At 44.6% G+C, this 21,782-nt stretch overlaps 1 protein-coding gene and 1 long non-coding RNA gene across 12 annotated transcripts in view; one reads left to right on the forward strand and one right to left on the reverse strand.

Annotated features, from left to right (window-relative positions):
• Positions 1-21,782, forward strand: part of TANC2 (tetratricopeptide repeat, ankyrin repeat and coiled-coil containing 2) — a 195,997-nt gene that overhangs the window by 90,108 nt on the left and 84,107 nt on the right. For all 11 annotated transcript variants that reach the window (XM_032091741.1, XM_032091740.1, XM_032091744.1 and 8 more), the window contains one exon: positions 16,330-16,478. In XM_032091741.1, coding sequence (XP_031947632.1) covers positions 16,330-16,478 — 149 coding nt within the window. The remainder of the gene's footprint in view (positions 1-16,329; positions 16,479-21,782) is intronic.
• Positions 623-7,280, reverse strand: LOC116435418. Its single transcript, XR_004236779.1, has 3 exons — positions 6,800-7,280; positions 4,848-5,010; positions 623-3,442 (listed from the first exon to the last, which is right to left on the reverse strand). It is a non-coding gene; the product is annotated as an uncharacterized LOC116435418 (long non-coding RNA).

The raw sequence follows: 21,782 nt of genomic DNA on the forward strand, positions 1-21,782 counted from the left end.
CAGGTTCCTTAAATGTGTTCCCAGGGAGCTGTTGGGGAGCCCCTCTCTTCACATGTGCCCAGGTCCAGGGGCTGTAGCCAGGTTTATGTTGGCAGTGTGGAACAGGCAGGGGAAGAGGGGAGGATTTCTGAAGCTGTTCATGGAAGAAACTGCCCAAATTTATGGATTCTTCTGTGAAAGTAGCAGTAATGTGGGGGCTGGAGGTTTTGCTGGTCTGGAAGGCTGGATTGAAGGAGCTCGAGATATGACACCTTGGAAGAAGTAGGTGGTTGGGGGAGGATCCTTGTGTAAAGAAGGAAAGAAAGAACAAAGTTGTGGTGAACAACCAGGGACCAAAAGGGACATAGCATCCAGCTCCTGATGGGAAGGTGCAGGAAGAGTCCTACTCTGGATCATGGCAAAGCTTCGGGCACTGCCTGTAATCAGTTTTCCAAGGAAATACAATGCCTTTCTTCTGTGTTAGGCTTACATTAACCCTCTTCTAAAACATGTGCATCTTGTGAAGGATATAGCACACAGCGCTGAATCCCAAACGTTTCCAAGAATAATGGTGTGAGTTGAAAGAAAGAAAAATTTAGGCTGATGATCTGCCTGGCAGTGGAGGGGAGGTGGAGTGGTTTGTAATGTGATCCCTGACAAAAAATGTAATTAATTACACACTTGAAAGCAGTTTAAAACACTAAATAGCAAAGAAAAGAGTCATTCCTATATATGCAGAGTAACTAATGTTCTATTTCAGTTTGAGATGCCAAGAGGTGAAATTTTGCTCAATATCAAAATGTTTATTTTAAGGCTTCAGGCAAATTTCAGCACATTCCGGGGAGGTGGTTTCCTGAGCAACTGCAGTGCCACCGCTCGGCCCCTCCTGCTGCTGGGGAGAAGACAGAAGACTTGCTTGTGACATCTTTGGGGGGGGGATGATGTGCTCCTGACGTTCCAACTCAGAGGAAGGAGAAAGAAGATCACAATACTGAGTGTCTTTTGAGGGAAGTTCTAATACCAAGCACATAGTAAACTTTTGAGCTTGGTATGATTTCCCTTTTTTTTTACATTCATTGTATAGAGAAGAGTGTAGATACTTAAAAATTAATTAAATGTTCTTACGTGAAATCAGAAATTGCCCCACGTTTTATAGTTCTTGCAACTAAGATGATGACAAAAAAGCTTTTACATGACTTTGAAAAACCCCTTTTTACCAGAATTGTCACAGAATCACAGAATAAGCTGAGTTGAAAGGGACCCACAGTGATCATCAAGTCAAATTATGTTTCTGTAGATGTTTTTGTGTTTGCAGAGGTTATTCAGATTTCAATCCAGCACTTCTTGACTTGAAGAGTCCCTGCTGGAGAAGGAGTTCTTCCTTGTCTCTTGTTGTGTGGGTGGTGAGGCCCTGGCACAGGTTTCTGGTCCCTGGAAATGTTCAGAGCCAGGTTGGATGGGGCTTGGAGCGATCTGGTCTAGTGGAAGGTGGATGGTGGAACTGGACGAGCTATAAAGTCTCCTCCAACCCAGACCATTCTGTGACTTAGCAGAGACTTTCTAAGGAGGGTCTGGAAGGTTTCTGATCCCTCCTCATCTCTGCTCCAATCCTGCAGACACTGTTCAACAAGAGGCATTTGTGTTTTCCCTCTTGTCAACCTTGTGAAGGCAGAGAGGCTGGGGATCGCAGCCTCACATCCATCATTGCTCTTCGAGGGGCATAACATAGAATAGCAGGAATTGATCTTCAAACCTTTGTTGTTCAACTGTCAAACCTTTTCCGCAATGTAGGGGTTTTCCCCCGCTTTGTCACGCCTCACTCCTGCCAAGAGGCACTGCTTGTGTGGTGAATGGTGTCCTGGCTTCTTGGTTCTTAGTTGTGGTCAGGAGGGCATCTTTCTTTGAGCTGCTTTTTGTTTTTTATGGCAGCTAAAACATGTTTTGACTTCTAAGTGCTCAGAAAACCTCTTGGAAACGATCAGAGATGGATGGTGCTTTCAGGTAATGGCCTTTTGCCTCAGATTAATGCTCACAGTTGCATTTTATGTAATTTATTACCTTGTTCTGTTCCAAAGGCTAAGTCTGTTACAACATTATCTTTTAATTTGATTAACTCCTTCTTCAGAAATTTTGGGAGACAAATCTTGAGTGTCTGTTTTGCTTGTTGCACATTAGGCTGGCAGGCGTCTGTTTCCATCCCTGAGTTAGGAATCACTGTGGTGCTGCTGCCACAGACAGGGAGGGGAGTGATTTACCACGGCAGCAGCGCTTGTGTTCATCTTAGCACTCCTTTTTCTCTTCCTTCGCTTAAAGAATCATTGAGCTTGACATCTGCTTGCTGCTGCTTCTCTCTATCATGTAAAATGTGTGTTTTTCACTTTACACTATCCACATGTTTCTCCTAAACACAACAAAACACTTCCTAGGTGTTAGAAAAAGCCGTTTAAGAGGGAATGCAGGAACCAGCATTGCTTTCTGATTTTTCATGGTGAAAATATAGGTGCTGAGCCAAAAAATCCTACAAAACCCCAAACAAATATAGCCAGCAGGATCCTGCTCCAACCTCTGTTGTATTGAACAGTGACGAACTGGGGGGAAGGAGAGGGAATAATCAAACCAACCGTGATCTGACAAATGGTTTTACTGTTGAACCTTGTGGTTGTCCCAGCACTGTCAAGCCCACTGACCTGAAGGGAATGGGAAATCATTGTGGTCAGCCCTAATTGCAGAAGAGCCATAATTTGGCACATTGGTTGCTATGGAAGTGATTGACTTTTCTCACACTGCTCCTGGGAGGATGCTACTGGTTCCTTCTGCCATATCAAGAGATGGAAGCAGTTTCAGAATAAACTCTTGTGTTACGAAACAAGCCTCAGTCTGGTCTGAAATTCTGGATTGTAGGGCTGAATACTGAAGGCATTGCTAGAGTTCCAGGTGTGAATCTGTTTGGGATTGGCCACAGACCACTTGTCATTAAGTGTCATGGAGTTTGTTTGAACTGAAAGTTGCAGCTTGGAGAATAGTGGCTGGGTCCAGAGTTTAGGGTTTATTAAATCTTCTTACCAAAGCAGGGTTGTTCAAGATAAGAAGTGAAAATAATATGAATCCCACAGATTATTCCCATATGTTTTAATGAAGCTTCCTGGTGCAATCTGTTAATAATCAACCCTTACAACCTAGGGTTTGGGTTCATCTACCTGGAAGGGGAAAAAAAAGGGAAAAAGAGGGGGAAAGGCTGTAAATGATCCAAATTCTATTTTTGTGATGAACTGCCCAACTTTAAAGTGTTGTGACTGCTTTCAAAGATGTAACCTAGATGGCTCCTGAGATGTGTGTTGCTTCAGAGACTTCAGCAGCAGCAGTTCCTGCAGCATAGCACCTCTGGCTGCCCATCCGGATGGATCCCAGGGAATTTGAGGAGTTGTTTTGCCTCATCAAGCAGCAGTGCTTGCTTTCAACTGGCCTGTTGGGAAACAGTAACAGTAATTTTTGTGCTAATACTTTGGCTTTTTGAATATTTATAGTTTTCTGCCAGAGAGTAAATATGTACATAAGCAAACCAACCCTGATGGTTATGAAACTGTCATTGATGGGCCTGTGAGGATCAGTGTATAACCTTTCCTTCCACATCTGAGCAGGTGGGACAGATTTCTCATTGACTGAGTGACTCTGGCAGAGGAGTTTCCTCTTCTGGCGTATTACTTTTTGAAAAGAGCAGCCCACACTGATGTTCTTGAATCCCTGAATGGCTTGGGTTGGAAGGCACCTTAAAGATCATCCAGTCCCACCCCCTGACATGGGCAGGGACACCTTCTGCTAGAACAGGTTGCTCCAAGCTCCATTCCGCGTGGCCTTGAACACTGCCAGGGAACATCTGCTTGGAGGCAGCCACAGCTTCTCTGGGCAACCTGTTGGGAAGTGTGTGTGCTGTCAGGCACAGTCGCAGCAAGTGTCCTGCTCTAAAGTGCTCTGCTCTAAAGGAGAGGAAATTTTTGTCATAAATATGTAACTGGAGGAGAGGGGAAAGAAAGTCAGTTATTTCAAAGTGCTGAGGCATTTTAGCAGTGCAGTCAATGAGTGATGCTTCCCTAGATCCATGCTGCAGCTCCCTCAATAAACCAAATAAATCCGTAATTGTTTGCCTTATGATAGTTCTGTTCCTACTCAGCATCTGTCAGGCTGGATTAACTGTGTGTTGGCACATGGTGGGTCCCAGCACAATGACAACCTGACCTGTCAGTGATAGCACCATCCCAGTTGTCTTTGGGCTCCTGCTTGTGATGCCCTTGATGTCTTTACACAAACTTCATCTTCCTTCTTAGTTCCCTGTTGAGTTCTTTAGGAGTTCTTTAGGTGGGGTTTAATTTGAAGTTAGCCTTTGCCTTGTGTTTATGCCTCCCCCAAGTGGAAATACAGGGATGCTAAATGAGGCAGAAAGGAAGGAGATGATGGTTGCTGGAGGTCTTGGTCATGGTTGTGCTGATTAGTGACTAGAGTGACTAATCAGTCCTTCCTTTTTCCTTCTGGCTCAGGTATTTATTCACAAATATTTTAGAATCTAGACGAAATGGTCAATTATTCTACTTCTTTTTTTTCCTACAGTGTTTTGGGATGCTGTTACTTTGTTTAAACTCTTTATGAAGGCAACCCCCTCAGTATTCATTTTACCATTATTGTTAGCTGTAACAATAGAAGGAGGGATGGTTGCATTTGTAGGAAACTGCTCCATTCTTTTATAAGCCTGGTTCCCATGTCCCAGTGCCTATGGATAAAAGTCCTTGAACTTCAGTGATGCTATGGAGAGCTGCCCCTAAGTGAAAATATGCAGTGCTCTGAAAGCCACACCATGACTTGTTGTGCTCTCTTACCAGTTGCTCTGACTTCTTCACCCTCCCCAGGACTGCAGAACAAGAACTTCTTTATTCTTATCCAGCATGACTGTTGTTCCCCTGGTGGAATTGGGTTCATTCGTCAGCACTCCCTCTGTCCCATCTGCTCTGTTCTTCAGGGCAGCACAGCTGCACTTGGACCCTGGAGAAAGGAGATAAATTTGCTCATAACCTCCTGTACCACAGTAGATTTTCTGCTTCATTAAGCAGGATTTTTTGATGTTTTATGTCACTAATTATTTGACTCCAAATTGCTTGAAAATAATTACCTTAAGTCCATACATGACCATTTTGGCCAGCTGCCAGCTTGAAAGTACAGCTTTGCTGGGAAGCACTGGTTGTACCAGCCTGGCTTCAAATTCCTCCAGTGCCCTGGACCTTAATGCAGGCTCCAAAATCCTTGTGTTTGGACTGAGACTGTAGCAGCCTTCCTCCCTGACTCCTGTGCTTGCTGTTTTTGTTTTCTCAAAGTCAAGTCCCCACTGGCTCTTCCATATGTTCCCATGAGGCGTCCCATCCCTGTGGGGAAGCCTTGTCTCACCACATGTGCTCAGCACTTAGAACAGGTCCCTGCTGCTGCTCTCCACTCCTGGCTGCTGGCAGAGTCTGCCTGGGGTAGCATTCCTGGGCTCCCTGCTCTATTCCCATCTATTCTTTGCATTCTTGCCTGGCAAGAGGAGCTGTGGTGATGTGTGCAGTTACCTGCATGGCTGTCACCTCTATCTGCCCCCTTCCATAACTTCAGTGGTGTTTCTCCACCTAAATTTTAGGGATGAAATTACAGCTCCTACTCTGTGTAACTTCAGGGCACTGTGAGGACAGTGTGGGTGATATTATTTGAGGTAAGATTTTCATTAATAGAGTTTACGCTTTAGAGAAAAGAAATTTTAAATGGATCTCATCCACATGGACAGTAGAATCTTGCCTCTCCAGTCATTGAAGATACACAATTAGCAACAGCCCTGGACATTGGTTCTGTTAGAAAATAGCCCCCAAAAGAATCAGAGAATAACAGACCGTGTTGAGCTGGAAGGGACCACTCCACCCCCTGCCAAGGGCAGGGAACCTTCCACTAGACCGGGTTGCTCTAAGCCCTGCCCAGCCTGGCTTGTTATTCTAAAAGCTGGCAACAGTAGATTGTTCCATCTCTGTAGTAGTTACTACATCCAAACAGAACTTTTGAAATCTCGTTCAGGTATGTAATGGTGGTAGGTTTGCAAGATTGTTGTCAGTGTTGTAAATGCAAAGACCATAATTTAGTCAGATTTGCTTTTAATAAATTTATCCTGGGCATGTGCTAATAGATCAGATCAGGTAAGGACAAGGCCTTTGTCCTGTCTTGTCTCTTGCTCAGCTACGAACCCATGACCTCCCACTTAACAGTGGTCAAAGGTGACAGTAAAGTGTCATTTGCCTTGCTAAAAGTTTGGCTCGTTATATGCTTGTTGTGTTTTGACCTGGCAAAGCTGCCTTGGAAGAAGGAAAGATGTTTGTCAAAATCCTCTTCTACGGACTCTTCTCCCCGAGATGAGGATGGAAATATTGTTATGTATGTATGTAAATATTTCTGAAAGTCTCCTGCAACTTTATTTGTGCCCGTTAGTTCGCCAGAGTTGGCCTTACCACAAGGGAACAGCTTTTGCAAAATTCTTGTCGGAGCTCTATCACTTGATAGAAGTAAATGATGTGAAAAATAAGAGGAAGAAATGTGAGAGGTTTTGAAAGAGAGTTGCTGAAATTAAAGAGATTATTTGGGTGGTTGTGATGCAACATGCTTTTGAAGGTTAGGACTTTTTTTTTTTTTTTTTCTTTCTCTCATGGAATTTTGTCCCATTTGTTGCTAAGAGACAATAACTACTGATACTTAAGAGAACAAAAGATGTGTCTGGGAGTAGGAGGAGGGGGAAGGGTGCAGCTGGCTGCTCTCTTACCTGAGGAAGGGCAGAGATACTTCGAGAATTTGGCCTGGGGCTGAGGGGCTGGGCTCAGCTCCTGTCTCCCTCTCTCCCTCTCGGCATCAGAGGAGGGACAGCCGCTCTGCGGTCGCTGCCCGGAGGATTCGCTTCCAGTGCCGGGCTTTGTCCTCCCACTGTGGGTGAGCCTTTGCTCATTAGAGGAAGTCTCAGTTGAGCTGGGACCCTACTAACACGCGATCTGACTGGGAAGGACCCTCACCACGTATTCCGGTGGCTCAGGGGAAAGCCCGGGGCCCTCCCGTTCCCGGAGGCCGCGTCCCCGGCTGCCGCTGCCCCCTCGCTGCTTTCTGCCTCTGCCTTGGGCTTCTTCGCTACACTCTAACCCAGCACCCCGTGTCCACCCGACCTCCGCGGCTCCTGCTAAAGCTGCGCAGTCTTTTGTTGCATTTTGTTTGCGCCCCCAGGGCTGTGGCCGCCCCTGCCGTGCCAGCCGCCGCTGCGCCATCGCTGCCGCGGCCCATTGCCACAGCGCCCCCTGCAGGCGCGGGGGAGCCATCGCGCCCTGCCCGGCCGGGAGCCAGCAGCGCCGCTGGCGGCCGCGAGCGGAACTGCAGCGAGGGGAAGGGGCGGGCGGCCGGCGCCGGGCTCGGGCTCTGTTCGGTGCTGCTGCCGGGGCTGGTGTTTGTTTGCCGTGTGTGTTACACACCTACATAGTACTAAAGAACCGTTCCTCCTTTTCCCGTATCTTTGCCTGAAAGCCCCATAGTTTTGGAGTTATAGTAATTCAGAGGGAAGGGGGTCACATTTTCTATTCCAAGGGAGGTTCCCGCCTTCCTTTGCAGACACCTGTCTTTCAAACCAAGACACGTGCCTAATACTGCAAAGTAAAAACAGACTTTAGCAAACAAATAGTATTTAAGGGAGTGTTTCTTCTTCTTTTTTTGATATTAAAAAAGTCTTCTGCATCAATAAGAGTGTAATACACCACCCTCAAACTTGTCTGGAATAAAAAGTCAGTTCAAAGACCTAAAAATAAATACAAACAACTTTATTTATGAGCCAAGACCTTTGATTGTTCAGTGTTGGATGAGGGGTTGGATGTCCAGAGCCGAAACACAGCCCCATATTCATGGTCAGGGAATTTTTTTGAGCTAAAGTGCCAAAACTGTAAAGGAAGAAATAATTTAATCTCTGCTTTCCATCAGTAGGGAACTTACTGCTTCCGTGCTGGTGTCCTTGATGTGTTAAAGAGCTCAGGAACATTTTCAAGGATCGAAGTGTAATCCTGCTTCCAGGAGATATTCCACATGCCCAGGCTCATATTTATGATAACTGGCCTTTTTTTATGTATATATGTTCAGTAACGAGTGCTCTCTCATTTCCCCCATTCTTTTTTCCTTTGGTCCTTAACAGAGAGCTCAGTTCCAGGAAAATTCATCCCCAATGTGCATGCACAGAGGGTTTCAACTCCAGAATGTTAAACACATTGAATCAGGTCTTATGATAGCAGTGAAGTTACATTTATTGCCTGCTCTGGCTCAGAAGGGTTTGGGATTAAAAATAACTGTCTTTCTGACCGTCCACTTGAAGGAATATTAAAGGACATCATCAGGAAAGGCGATGGAGAGGGAGCAGTGTTTATGTGTTGTGCTGAGGAGAACTACTTCTGTTTTAATTTCTTCTTAGAGGAAATGTCTGTGGAAGGGGTGCAAGAGGCGATGTAGTGGGATTAATGGTGAAAATTCTTGCAGTTTCTTACAGAAATTATTGGACGGAATGAGAGGCACTGAGAGGAGCTGTAGGAGCACAGGTCAAATTGGAGGTGTCTTTAACATTTCCACAGTTCAGTGTGGGGTTTTGGCTGATGAGAGGGCTCTGATGTCAATATCTGGGGAGAATATATTTACTTCGCCACTCATCAGTGGTGGGATTGAATTTAGTCAGACTGTTTTCTGTTGCTGCCACAGAACTACTAAAACTTGATTCATAGAATTGTTCAGGTTGGAAAAGACCCTTAAGGTTATTAAGTCCAAGCATTCCCCCAGCACCACCACCATGTTCACCACTAACTGTGTCCCCAAGTGCCACTTCCACAAGGTTTTTGAACACTTCCAGGGATGGGAACTCTCACTGCCCTGGGCAGTTGCTGGACAACCTTTTCCATGAAGAAATTTTCCCTAATTTCCAATCTAAACCTTTCCTGGCACAGCTTGAGGCCATGTCCTCTTATCCAGTCCCCGTTCCCTGGGAGCAGAGCCCGACCCCCCCGGCTGCCCCCTCCTGTCAGGGACTTGTGCAGAACCACAAGGTCCCCCCTGAGCCTCCTTTGCTCCAGGCTGACCCCCTTTCCCAGCTCCCTCGGCTGCTCCTGGGGCTCCAGATCATTCCCCAGCTCTGTTCCCTTCCCTGGACACTCTCCAGCCCCTCAATGTCTTTCTCATAGGGAGGGGCCCAAAACTGACCCTGGGATTGGAGGTGCAGCAGTACAAAAATTGACATTTATAGTGATGGGTGTGGGGCAGCCTTCATCCCTCGGTGGTTAAATTTTTTAAAATCTCTTTTTGATGTAAACAAGAGTAATGAAAAAATCTTCCATTAATTCTGAGATTAGGGGGATATGCAGAAATGGTCAAGGACGTTTTCCAAATACAGCTCAAGTGTATCCAGAATAATTTAAAGCAGATGTACATAATAATGGGACAGATTCAGGTCACATGGAGGGAGGGAATTTGTTAGATAAAACTCTGCAGTTATGTAATTGAAGATCAAAGTCCTAAATGGTATCATTTATTTCTGGCCTTCCATAGGTGCACGCTCTTTGCACATAACTATTCTCTTTTTTTCATTGTTAATTTAAGAAATTTGATTTAGTAAAGGCAAATCAGTCTCATATTCAGGCAAATTCAGGGATGGGTGCCACTAAGGGAACTGTTACCCAGTTCTTGTTAGACACCCACTGAAATAGATTTCAGATGTTTTGAAAGTAAAAGTATAGCCATTAAACCAAAAATATTCTCTGGAGTACAGATGCATTGTTAATGTCTCCCAGGGGCACTACCCTCCATCATTTATCTGGAATTAGATGATGGTGGCTATCAAACCAGTCACAGAACTGCCAAATAAATCATAAAGGAATTTCATTTGCTTGTAAGCAATTGTGGCTGAAATATGTGGCAGCTCTCGTATAGGAATTGAAAGGAGGTAACAGAAACACTATGTGAAAATGACAATGTACAAAAACATTGAACATTTTGAATAGTTTCTTGAAAAGAGCAAACCTAATAACTCTGCCATAAAATGATAATTTGGTTTTCAAGGAATACTCTGAACATTTATGAGCACTTACGAACTCCATCCTGCTGCCTTTGGCGCCTAGAGAGGTGTTAGAGTTGACCCCTTCAGAAATCCAAAGGGTATTTGTAAGTAAGACATCTGAGAGAGCTGCCAGGCTCTGTAAAATTGCTCCTAAATGGCCTAAATCAGGTAAATTCCAGGGTGAATTGCAGAGATCTGCTGACATATTTAAAGTGGGTTGAATTTTTTGAAGGGAGGAAGGATCAGAAGTATTGAATTGGTTGACAAGCTCAGGTTGTAATCTTTCTAATTTGCATTTTTGCAGTTCAGTCAAAGAAAAAAGTCGTTAAAAGGAGGCAGAAGGAGATGGAAAGTGTGGCGGTGTTCACTGCTGGGATCTGCTAAAATTGTTTAAAATAAAGGGAAAAAGGTATCTGTGTCAGCCTTGGGTATCTCCACTCTTTCTGAAGTCTAAATAATTGAATGTTGGATTTAATTATTGTTACTAATGACTTAAGTGTAATATTTGAAGTTTGCTCTTGCAGTATCAAGCGGGTGAGGAGCTCTTGGGGAGGTTTGTGGCGGAGCTGCTGTGTGTCCTCCCCTATCCTGGGAGCCCCACTGGCCTCATTGCTCCCACCCGTTGTCCTGGCTGCTGGATGGATCGATCTCCTCTCCACATGCTCCCATGTCTGCCTCATCAGGCTTTCCACAGCCTGCCCTGCCTTAGACTGCACATGCTCTCCTTGGAGCACTGACCTCCTAGCGTTCCAGGCCCCTGACCTAATTAACCTCCTTCGGTCTCCCTGCCCACCCAGTCCTCTTGTGGCATCTATTCCAGTGTAATTTAATCCAGAAGCAGAGCAAGCAATCAGGAAAGAATCATGGTGTGTTCCTCAAGGAGGACGTAGAGGTGGGGAAATCACATATTCTAGTTTCTTTGACTTTCACAGATCATGGGATGGTTTAGGTTGGAAGGGACCTTAAAGCGCATCCAGTCCCACCCGTGCCATGGGACACCTTCCACCAGACCAGGTTGCTCCAAGCCACTTGCAGCCTTGCCTGGGACACTTCCAGGGGTGGGGCAGCCCCAAGAGAGCCCAAACGCACCTTGTCTATAATCACCTTTAGCCAGAGATGAAACCACTTCCAGTGACATCGCCTTTGCACACACTGTTGCATTTACTGACCCCACATGAAAAATGCCTTTTCTAAACCTTACTAAAAATTATTTCCCAATAATTTAATATAAAAACTTTTCCCCGCTTGGAATTTGTTGTGGTTAATTGGAAGGCAAGTGCTCCAAACCTGAAGTCAGCAATTCAGGTACTGAAGTAAAAGATTTACGAGCTGTTTGCCACTGGTCCAAGGACTTTCATCACAGATACAGCCTACAGAGCACAAACACATTGCAGTGAATTTCTTATTTCTAATAACATAAATAAAAATCCATGAACAGTTCCAAGACAGATTAGTCTCCAAAGCTGCAGCCTGGTTGGAAGCAGAGGTAATTTGTCCAAGGAGCACAGAGATTATTTATTATGTTTTTGTAAGAAAAATGTAAGCAGCTAGCCTTACTTTTCACTGCAAAAGCAAAAGAAATCAAAAATAAGACATTCAGATTCTTTTGTAGTGAGCTGTACAGAAATGAAACATATCTTCTAAAAAGTGAAAGATAATATTAAAAATATTACATTAAATTCACAATCAAATTTTAGGCAGTCAGTAATCTCTGTGCTTCTTTCTTTTAATCCTTAATCTTCAGAAAAGCCAGGTAACTGCAGGATTGTATGTCAGAAATAACTAAAAGCTCTCAGAGAGATGTGAAACAGGCTGTCCTTTTAAAATAAAGTACTCGCTGTGTTCAGGTTATCTGGCACTTTTATCTACCAGAGCATTAAAATGCTGGGAGCAGTACCTCGGAGCCTGTGGATGTAATGCTGCCACATGCACAGAGCGAGCGCGAGTGGGACAAACGGCAGGAAAAGCCAGGAGGGTGAGAGCTCCCTGTTCCCAGCACAGAGCCAGGAAAGGGAGGGAATCACAATCCAGCCCCGGCCAGTGGAGTCCTGTACCTGTGCCCAGCACTCCCTTAGGAGAAGTCCTTCTTCATGATAATGGAATAGTTGAAAATCCAATATAAATGTGACTTAATTGCTCTGATGGCCTTGAAGGTCCCTTCCAACCCAAACCATTCTGGGTTTCCCCTCAGAGCCAGGCCAGTTGCTGGTGGGTGCCAGACTGGATCACACTGTGGTGGCTCTGGTGTCCTTTCTGGTGCCATTTCACTGCAGAGGGGCTTGACATTAAACTCTCTTGCTGACAGCCAACCAAGGCTTGCTGGGGTCCACCAGTGGAGGGACAGGATGGGCTCTGCTTTACTGGGCAACAAACCAAAGCACTTCAGCATCCCAAGTTCTATCATACCAACAAAAGATTTGCTCCTTTTTTTTTTTTTCTTTCCTTGTTTTTTTTTGTTTTGTTTTTTGTTTTGTTTTCTCCTATGGGCGAATTTTTTCTCTTGTTTTGTGTTAGGAACTGAATTCAGCCTTTCCTGCCATGGTTAAGTTGGTGGGTAGTGACTTTACTAGGAACTTAGGGATGTATTCAAGACTTGTCTACTCTAAAGCACTTGGAAGACCTGGACAGGCAAACGTAGCTGACTTGGAGATGTGTCTGTGTGCTGGGATACAGCGTTTACGTGGCTGTGAAGTGCTGGGAGATAGTTACTGAGTGATTCCATGAGACATAAATGACAGGAATAGCCAAGTAAAGCTGTCAGCTGGCATGAAAACCTAAGTTATGTGGTTTGGTGGCCAAGAGGAAGCTGACAGAGACCTGACTTGGTGTATGGCTACAGTTACCTTCCAGCACAGCAGCACACTAGCTCCCAAGAACCCTTTTCCTCCTGCAGTTTTGTGTGTGTTTCTATAAAAATATAAGCTTTCTGCTGAACATAAAGGGACAAGTTACACCGCCCATAGAACTCTTTAAAATACTAGTGCACATGCAATGAGTTGGGGGGGTAATCTTATTTAAAATTCCTGGCACTAAGCATTTGATTGTTGCTTTTAGTATTACTGAGTGTTGATGCAGAAGCACATGAGCTCATGTAGTAAGTGCAGCAGCTTCAGACCATCAACATGTTGGGATCTCTTTAGTCCACTGATTGACTTTGGGTTTGCATGTACACAGATGGGCAGTGTGTTACAGGTTATTGATATGCCACTATTATTGGAGTTGACTGGGGTGTGTGTTAGAGCTGCTGTAGCTGGTTATAGCAGTGGTGTCAGAACAGTTAAAAATATCTCAGGCAAGTTCTGTTATCAATTCTGTGCTCAAATTTCCTGGTGAGACGGGAGTGTGCTGAAGCGAGTGTAAAATGTGGTTGCAGCACCAACTGGATAACACACGTGGGAAGGGAGAAAAAACCAGTTACGCCCTTTCACTGAACTTAGGAAGAGAGTATTAGGTGTTACTGTCAGCCCTGAAAGGCACCTTACAGCTTTCTTCCATAATACCCATTCACGGCACCTCAGAGCTGTTATGTCTGTTCTTTGACATTCAGTTAAATGACTCCACTTATTTTGTAAGACTTAAGGAGGGGATAATCCAGTACAATAGAGCTTTGCTTAAGTTCAGAGTTATCTGTACTTTGAAAGCCAGGTTACAATAAAATAATTGATAATTCTGCATGAAATGTGAAGGTCTCGCAGCTCCGCTGCTGTGGTTCAGCTGGTGATACCTTGTACCACAAGCAGCATCCCGCAGGGAAGGAGCATGGAGTGACAAGACAAGTCGGAACAACCTTAAGATGAAAGACGTCAGAGTTAGATCAGATATGAGGAAGAAATTATTCCCTGAGAGGGCGGGGAGGCCCTGGCACAGGTTGCCCAGAGAAGCTGTGGTTGCCCCATCCCTGGCAGTGTTCAAGGACACCTTGGATGGGGCTTGGAGCAGCCTGGTCTAGTGGGAGGTGTCTCTGCACATGTCAGGGGGTGGCACTGGATGGGCTTTAGGTCCCTCCCGTGCCAAACCTTTCCATGATTCTGTGAATTACAATCACAGACTGGTTTGGGCTGAAGGGACCTTGAAGATGTCGTGGTTCCAAACCCCTGCCGTTAGGACTGTTATCAAAGCACGTAATTATTATCTTCTGTATCTTCAATGTACCTACACAGTGACCTGGGGTAAGCTTGTAGGTCTCTGTATTTTACAGGTGAAAGCCGGCTTGGTGCCCCTTGGAGATGTTTTAGGGGTAGGTTAAAAGAAGAGGGGGTTAAGGACAAGGTTAAACTCAACCTCCAAGGAGTGAATTTTAGTTGGGAGTTGTTCCCAGCACTAAGCCAAAGAAAACTGGCTGTGCCCAGTGCCCTACAGCTGCCTCACCTGGGCACTCCTAAATTGTCCCAGGTGGGCAGTGCAGAGGTAGATTCAGCTGTTCCTTTCTGCCCAGATGTGTAAGTCAGCATCATTTGAATATTATTGATATCATGGTTGTGAAGACAGGATGGGGAATGCACAATAAACTGTGGAGCCATATTCTGGGAATGGCTTTTACCAAAAAGGTCTACCTTTAAAAAGGTAGTCTACCTTTTTAAAGAAAAAAATAACCTTGGAAATAAAAGTCTCTCTAGTTTTCATTTTACGTAAATGTCTCTGTTCTGGCTTGGTCTCCTAGAGCCAGTAAATGCCCACAGATTGACTGTGGGTGGTCAGCAGTTCGGCAAATTGGGCCATCCATCTAAATTTGTCTCTCTTAAATCTATCGGATTCACGTCAGCATTGGTTCAAGCAGTACAATAGGGATTCAATGTCTTAGGCAGCTTATGTGGACCGACTGTATCATCCATTTTCATAACAGTGAAGCCACTGTGGAAGGACAGCTCCAGATGCTCAACTTCCAGAGCTGGTGGTGCTTAGGAACACAGCTGTGGTTGCATGGGAGATGCTCCCAGGCTTTTAATTTGCTGTAGTGCAGATGAAACACCCAAAAATTGCTGTAAGCTTCTGTGAGCTGTACCCTATGAGGTTAAATGGGAATTTCTGGAAGCAACTGGCTTAAATTTCCAGAGGTTTTGTACCTATCCCAGATTCCATGATTTGTGGGTTTCAGTTACAGTTATCAAAAAGCAGTATTTTATTTAAAATAGCATCCTTTTACTGTAGCTGCAGGCTGAGAGCCAGAGGAGCCCAAACCAGGACAGAGCTGGGAAATGGAGATGGGCTCTTTTCCAGATTGTACATTATCAGATAAATAATTAACTATAGACTAATTGCAAATCCTAATTAGTCTCCTACAACTGCACTAAGCACAGTATTACTTCAGTGTAACATGGTAAGAACTTGACCTTCAGGCTTTCACCCTGCTGCTGGTGTGAGCAGGAAGGAACTTGACTTTCGAAACCCAAATTACCTGTGTGATACTACAAGTCAGAAACCTCCACAGATTTTTGTTACAAAATTAAACGTATACAGAAATGCCGGTATACAGGCCTGGCCTTTTCCTGGTATGCGTTGCTAGCTGGAAGCTTGTCTGTGCTGCTTTTCCTACAGGTGGTGGAAAAAAAATTAGGAAAAATAATTAGCAATGCTGGTTTTGGCCTGTTCTGTAGACTTGATGGGGAATTGGCAGGCAGACTGCTTTGTGGCATGGCCCCTAGGGTGAGTGCAGAAGGTAGGTTGTACCTGGAGAGACTTGATTTTCATATGACCATGAGTGTGTTGGGCCAGCAGGTGCCTGTGGAAGTTGCACGTGTATTTTCTGTCCTGGTCTTTCCTGTTAACTGCTCACAGGTTGGTTGCTCTGCAGCTCATGGAGCACCTTCCAAATGGCTCTCGTAGCCTTGTCTTCTCTGTGAGTAACTTGGGGGCAATTTCTGTGTGAGGGAGGAGAGCAAACACTCTCTCTTCTCCAGTGCTGGTGCAGAAAATCTTGTTCCCTGGTAGCTCTGGTGCTTCTGCTACAGGGACAAGATGCCTAGGTGTGCTTCCATGGGAGGTGCTGAGAAAATAATGAGCAGTGAGAGGAGAAGCAACAGTTAACATTGGAGAAAACATGTATCTGTGGTGCATGATCTAAAATTAATGACCAGCATAGAATGCTAAAACAGGCTTGAATAACATGAATAACCTGAAAACCCGGATACTGAGGGTACAGCATGAACAGGTAGCGCTGTTGTGTTGGTAAAGCCACTGAGCAGCAGCCAAGGTAAACAATTCCTGTCTGAATCTGGTTTTCTTCTGTTTAGGTGATGCTGAGCAGGAGCTGGGACCCCCTCCATCCGTAGATGAGGCAGCAAACACACTCATGACTCGCCTGGGCTTCCTCCTCGGAGAGAAAGTCACGGAGGTTCAGCCAGGGCCCCAGTACAGCATGGAGGTGCAGGACGAGAACCAGGTATGACTCCCCTGATCCCAAGTGACATGGGTTGGGATCACTGTGGAGCTTGGGAGAGGATGGTTATTGTCTAATTCCATGGCAACCAGGTGTGTCCTAACAAAATAATGGTGCTGAGGTAAAGGTTGTATCTCCTCTTCATGCAGTGACTCATCCTTCCAGAACAGCAGGCCGTGGTTCAGGGATCAGCCATGTGAGACAGCTTCTGTTGTTTTTCTGTTTCTGCAAATGTAGGAGTGGGCAGTGTTTCTAATCAGATTATAGTGACCAAAATAATCTGTACTTGCCTGGCATCTTTTTTGTGATATTTCAGAAGTACTTTAGTAGTGTTGCATAAAGACTCACAGTCTCTGCAGAAGGGAGAGGGAAATAGTAATAGCCTAATTTTACAGATAGTCACAGTTCTTGCTCATATTTGCCCAACAAGGTGATTTCATGCTTGAAAACAGATAGAGAAGGCAAATCATAAAATCTTTATTGTGATGGAGCTTGTTATACCCCTGGCTGGCTGGAAGGCTCTGGGCTATGATACAGATTTTGTAGAAACTGCCTGAGCCTGAGTTTCTCCCTCCTTTTCCTCAGGTGTGGACAATCTGCAGTTTTTGCTGAGAGTGAAAATAGGAGCCGTTTCTCTCCCGCCTCTTTTTGTATTTAAATTGACAGATGGATAGTCCATGTAGCAGAAGAGTACAAAACTCAGCAGCCACTTCCAATTCTCTGTTCTTTTAACAGTCATTGGGTGACTCTGCACAAGTCACTCACTCAGATATTTAACATAGATGTAATTCAGAGAACCTGAATTTCTTAAAAAAGAGAGTCAGTGAGAAGTGGCCTGTCCTCAGCACAGAAGAGATGTGGACCTGTTGGAGCAAGTCCAGAGGAGGCCACGGAGTTGGTCCGAGTGCTGGAGCCCCTCTGCTCTGGAGCCAGGCTGGGAGAGCCAGGAATGGTCAGCCTGGAGAAGAGAAGGGGAGACCTTAGAGTCCCTTCCAGTGCCTGAAGAGGTCCAGGAGAGCTGGAGAGGGATGTTGGACAAGGGCCTGGAGTGACAGGAATGACTTCCCACTGACAGAGGGGGCTGGGTTAGATGGGATGTTGGGAAGAAATTCCTCCCTTTGAGGGTGGTGAGGCCCTGGCACAGGGTGCCCAGAGAAGCTGTGGCTGCCCCATCCCTGGAAGTGTCCAAGGCCATGTTGGGTTGACTGACTGACACAAGAGGTTTTTGATCTCCTGCATGAGCTTGTTTGATTGAGAACCAAGAAATGTGATTTTGTAAAGTTTTTGCCCTTAACACAAACGTTACACTTTTAACACTTTCCATTCAATTTTTTAAAGCAAATTGTGGATTTAAAATGGATTTTGCTTTACATTGGGCTAGAAAATGTCCTTTTAACAGGCACCTATTTGAACTGAATACTTCAAAGCCAAGCAGAGCTTTTACTATAAATGGTTCCTTTTGTTGTTGCATTTTGACAAAAATTAAAACCCCATCTTTTCTCCAAAGCCAAGGATGTCTTTGGAGAATAAATAAAAGAAAAAATCTAAAGAGAAATAACAGAGACTTGTCCTCTAAAATAGATTGGTATCTTGGGCTATGTGCTAATTTTTGCATGGAAAAGTTTTCTAGGGTCTTTGAATGCTATTCCTGTTCTGGAGAAGATAAAGAGGGGCTGGTTCCTCAATTACCAAGTTAATTTTTTCCTTCCTTTGTAAGCGTCTCCTGCTGTTAGCACTTGCCTAGAATCCCGGAATACTCAAGGTTGGAAGTGACCTCACGAGATTGTCCCATCCACACACCCTCCGGAGGCAGGACTGGCTTCAGGGAGGGACCGTGGTTCTCAGGGCTCATCCACGCAGGGTTTGAAGATCTCCACTGGTGGAGATCAGTGGGCTCTCTTGACAGCCTGTCTTGGGGCTCACCAACTGTGAGAACATTCTTCTTCTACCTAGAAGAAAACTTCCTCGATAGAACCTGTTACTGTAGCTCCTTGTCCTTTCCCTTTCCACTTCTTAGAGGAGTGTGGCTGTGTCTTCTCTCCGGCCCCTGCAGATAGTGGAAGGCTGCAGCTGTCCTTGGATCCAGTGTAGCTGTCCTTTCTGGAGGCTGAATGAACCTTCTCCATCAGCATCTCATCTTCCTCCGTCAGCATTGCCTCTTCCTTCCCTCCATCAGCCTCTCCTCTCCATCAGCCTCTCTACCTCAGCCCTAGCCATCTCACATTTTTGGGACTCTCCTCTGACTCTGCCATCTCCCACTGGCTGTCTCAGCAAACAAATCCTGTCCAAGCTAAAGCTGCTTCCAAATTGCAGCAAATTCTGGGAAAATCTCTCCAGATCTCCATCCCAAACTGAATTTCTTCCACTACCCTACTTCCAGTCATGTTGAAAATCACGCAATGAGATGTTTATGGGATTTGCGAAGATTAACTCTTCTATTAATCATTGATTAATTAAAATCTGATTGAGACTCTGGCCAGTAGTTTGCACTTGAATTTAAAAATTAGAACCATTTTTTGGGTTTTAATGTGTTAATTTACATGAGCTGGGCAAAGAAAACATTCTTTGTATCAAAAGATGCTGCTTGTTATTCCAGCCATGCTTTGCCTTCTCAGGCGAGACAATAATTGTTTGCCATCTCACCAGTGCATCAGCTGAAAGAAAGATAAGGAATAGGAATGTTTGCACTGGAACTGCCCAATCTGTACATGTCTATGTTGCCTTTCCCCCCCCGCCCCGTTGTCTTATTTTGACTATATCCAAGGATACATTCTCTAATCCAGATTGTAATGAAATAGTATGTTTTCTGTGCTTTTAATCATGATTTCCTGAGTGGGAGATCCCAAGTGCTGGGGATTAAATCCTTTTTCTCCTACTTTTTGGGAAATTCGCTCTAGCTGTACTGTCTGCCAGAGCAGCACAAAGGACGTTGAGGCTCTGGCAGAACAGAGTAATTTTTCAAAGTTCAGTGAAAATGTGACAGATGAAACAGCAGCAATAATAATACAGAATGTTCTGTCAATGGAAATTTATATTTAAAACTCACACAGAGGAACATTTTTCTATATCAATACAAAAATAAAACATGTCAATCAATGCCAAGTGATATACTGTGTTATTTCATAATTTCCAGTTGCAAGGAGCTTGCTCTTCAGGAGCTGCATTGATAACACAGCAAATAAAGGAACTTCTATCACTTGCTGGCATTTCATGAAACAATAGTTTTATCAGCTGGAGGGAAGATGAGTGTACCATCCTTGCATGAATTTTAATTTGCTTTAAAGTGCAGTGGTTTCTGTGTTTTAAAGCTAGTGGGTGTTATTTTGTACTAAGTTTCAGTGGGGATTCGTTTAAAATGACAGTTAAAGCAAAGACATAGAAAAACTTCACCATAAAGAATTTATAATAGTAATAAAGCTTTACATTCTGGAAGATCCCATATGTAAGCTGATGGAATTTTTAGATGCTGTAGTTTGAGATTGGCAGGCATTTCTGGAGATCATCTAAACCAACCTTCTCCTTCAAGCAGGGGCAGGTGAGATTGGGTTGGGTTATTCCCCACCTGGAATTCTCTGTGCAGTTCTGGTGCCCCCAACATAAAAAGGACACAGAACTGAGCAGAGCTAGGCAGAGGAGAGGCATCATCTCCTTCCCCTGCCAGCATCACACTGCCACATGCAGCCCAGGATACCCTTGGCCTTCCTTGTCCAAAGCTCCCAAATTATATTACCTTAAACTTGATGCAGTTCATTGGACTGTCAGCGAGTTAAAAAAAATATTGGGAAAAGCTGATGTAATGGTTCAGGTGTGCTGACAGAGTCCCATCAGCTGTGATAAATCAGAAGATAGTCCCACTGTGGTGGGTAGCTCAGTGAAAACATCTGTGTGGCACAGAACAGCAAGCCAAAAAGAGCCCTGTATTAGGTTATACTAAGAATAATAATAAAACCCGGCAATTATAAAGGGAAAAAAATAATGGAATATTTTCATTGAATATGACACACAGGTAGTTTTTAATTTGGCCAGTACAATGAATGAGCTAGAAATAGTTTTGCAAAATTAAAAGCAGATTTAGAAAAATCAGTAGTGTATTTAGACACCTGAAAAACTTGCAGTATGAAGAGACAGAAGAGGTTTGTGGGGAGAGAAAGCGTGTTACAGGTGATGTAATGACTGTGTGAAACCAGAGTATTCAGAGAGCCAAAATTCCCAGAGCAGCCAGCTTACTTGCAGTTCCTAGGAGGCACTGGGATAAAAGGAGAGGTACTGGTAAGTGCCTAGAATGTGAAAGAATGGAAAATAACAATAACTGGGATTTACCAGTGGCACTGTAAATTGGATGGAGAGAGGAGAGTGTTGGTTTGCTTGTCGCAGGTACTTCAGGAGATGACCATGTGTTGGCAGCCACCATGTACACTGCAGGTGTTTTAAAATCACAGGATCATTAAGGTTGGAAAATACCTCCAAGACCATCAAGTCCAACCTTTGACTGAATCCCACCATGTCACTAAACCATATCATGAAGTGCCACGTCTGCTGGCTGTTTGAACACTTCCAGGGATGGCGACTCCACCACTGCCTTGGGCAGCCCATTCCAATGCCTGACCACTCTGTCAGCGAAGAAGTTTTCCCTGATATCCAATCTGAACCTGCCCTGGCTCAACTTGAGGCCATTTCCCCTTAATCCTGTTGCATGTTGCTTGGAAGAAGAGACTGACCGTGATGGATACCAGAGGGAGATTAATTAACATGGAAATATTCACACGGTTCATTTTCTGCTGTGTTGGGGTGTCTGTTTTAACACACAAACCTGCTGGCAGAGCTGTGGCCATTAGCACTGTGTCCCTGGCTTGCTGATGCACTGATCCATGTTGGGGATATTCTGTAATTAAGTTGAGATTGATTCAGCTCCCTCTAGCATGAGAGCAGAGCTGGGGTTGGCCGAGAGGCTGCCCCATCCCCCTGCCGGGGATGCTCTGTGTTGCCTCCAGCACCAGGGCAGTTCCACTCTGAGTAAGGATTTTTACAAAACCCATGAAGCTGGACAAAGTAGGTTTTTTCCTGGTAGCTTCATGTGGTAGCTGCCTCCTAATACAAAACACCAGTAAATCTTCTACATGTTCGACTTTAAAAAGTCCCTCCCAGACATTTTTTCTAAGTTTCAAATATGAAATAGGGAGGAGGAGTAAAAATTACATGTCAAGCCTGTTACGCAGTTTGCAGGTATGATGCTCTCTGTGGTCTCCTTCAAATGCCACAGAGAAGGGGGGATACAAAGCCACACAATTATATGGGGATGTTCACACA

Source organism: Corvus moneduloides, chromosome 26 (genome assembly GCF_009650955.1).
Source record: "Corvus moneduloides isolate bCorMon1 chromosome 26, bCorMon1.pri, whole genome shotgun sequence".
In the NCBI taxonomy this organism is placed as follows: Eukaryota; Metazoa; Chordata; class Aves; order Passeriformes; family Corvidae; genus Corvus; species Corvus moneduloides.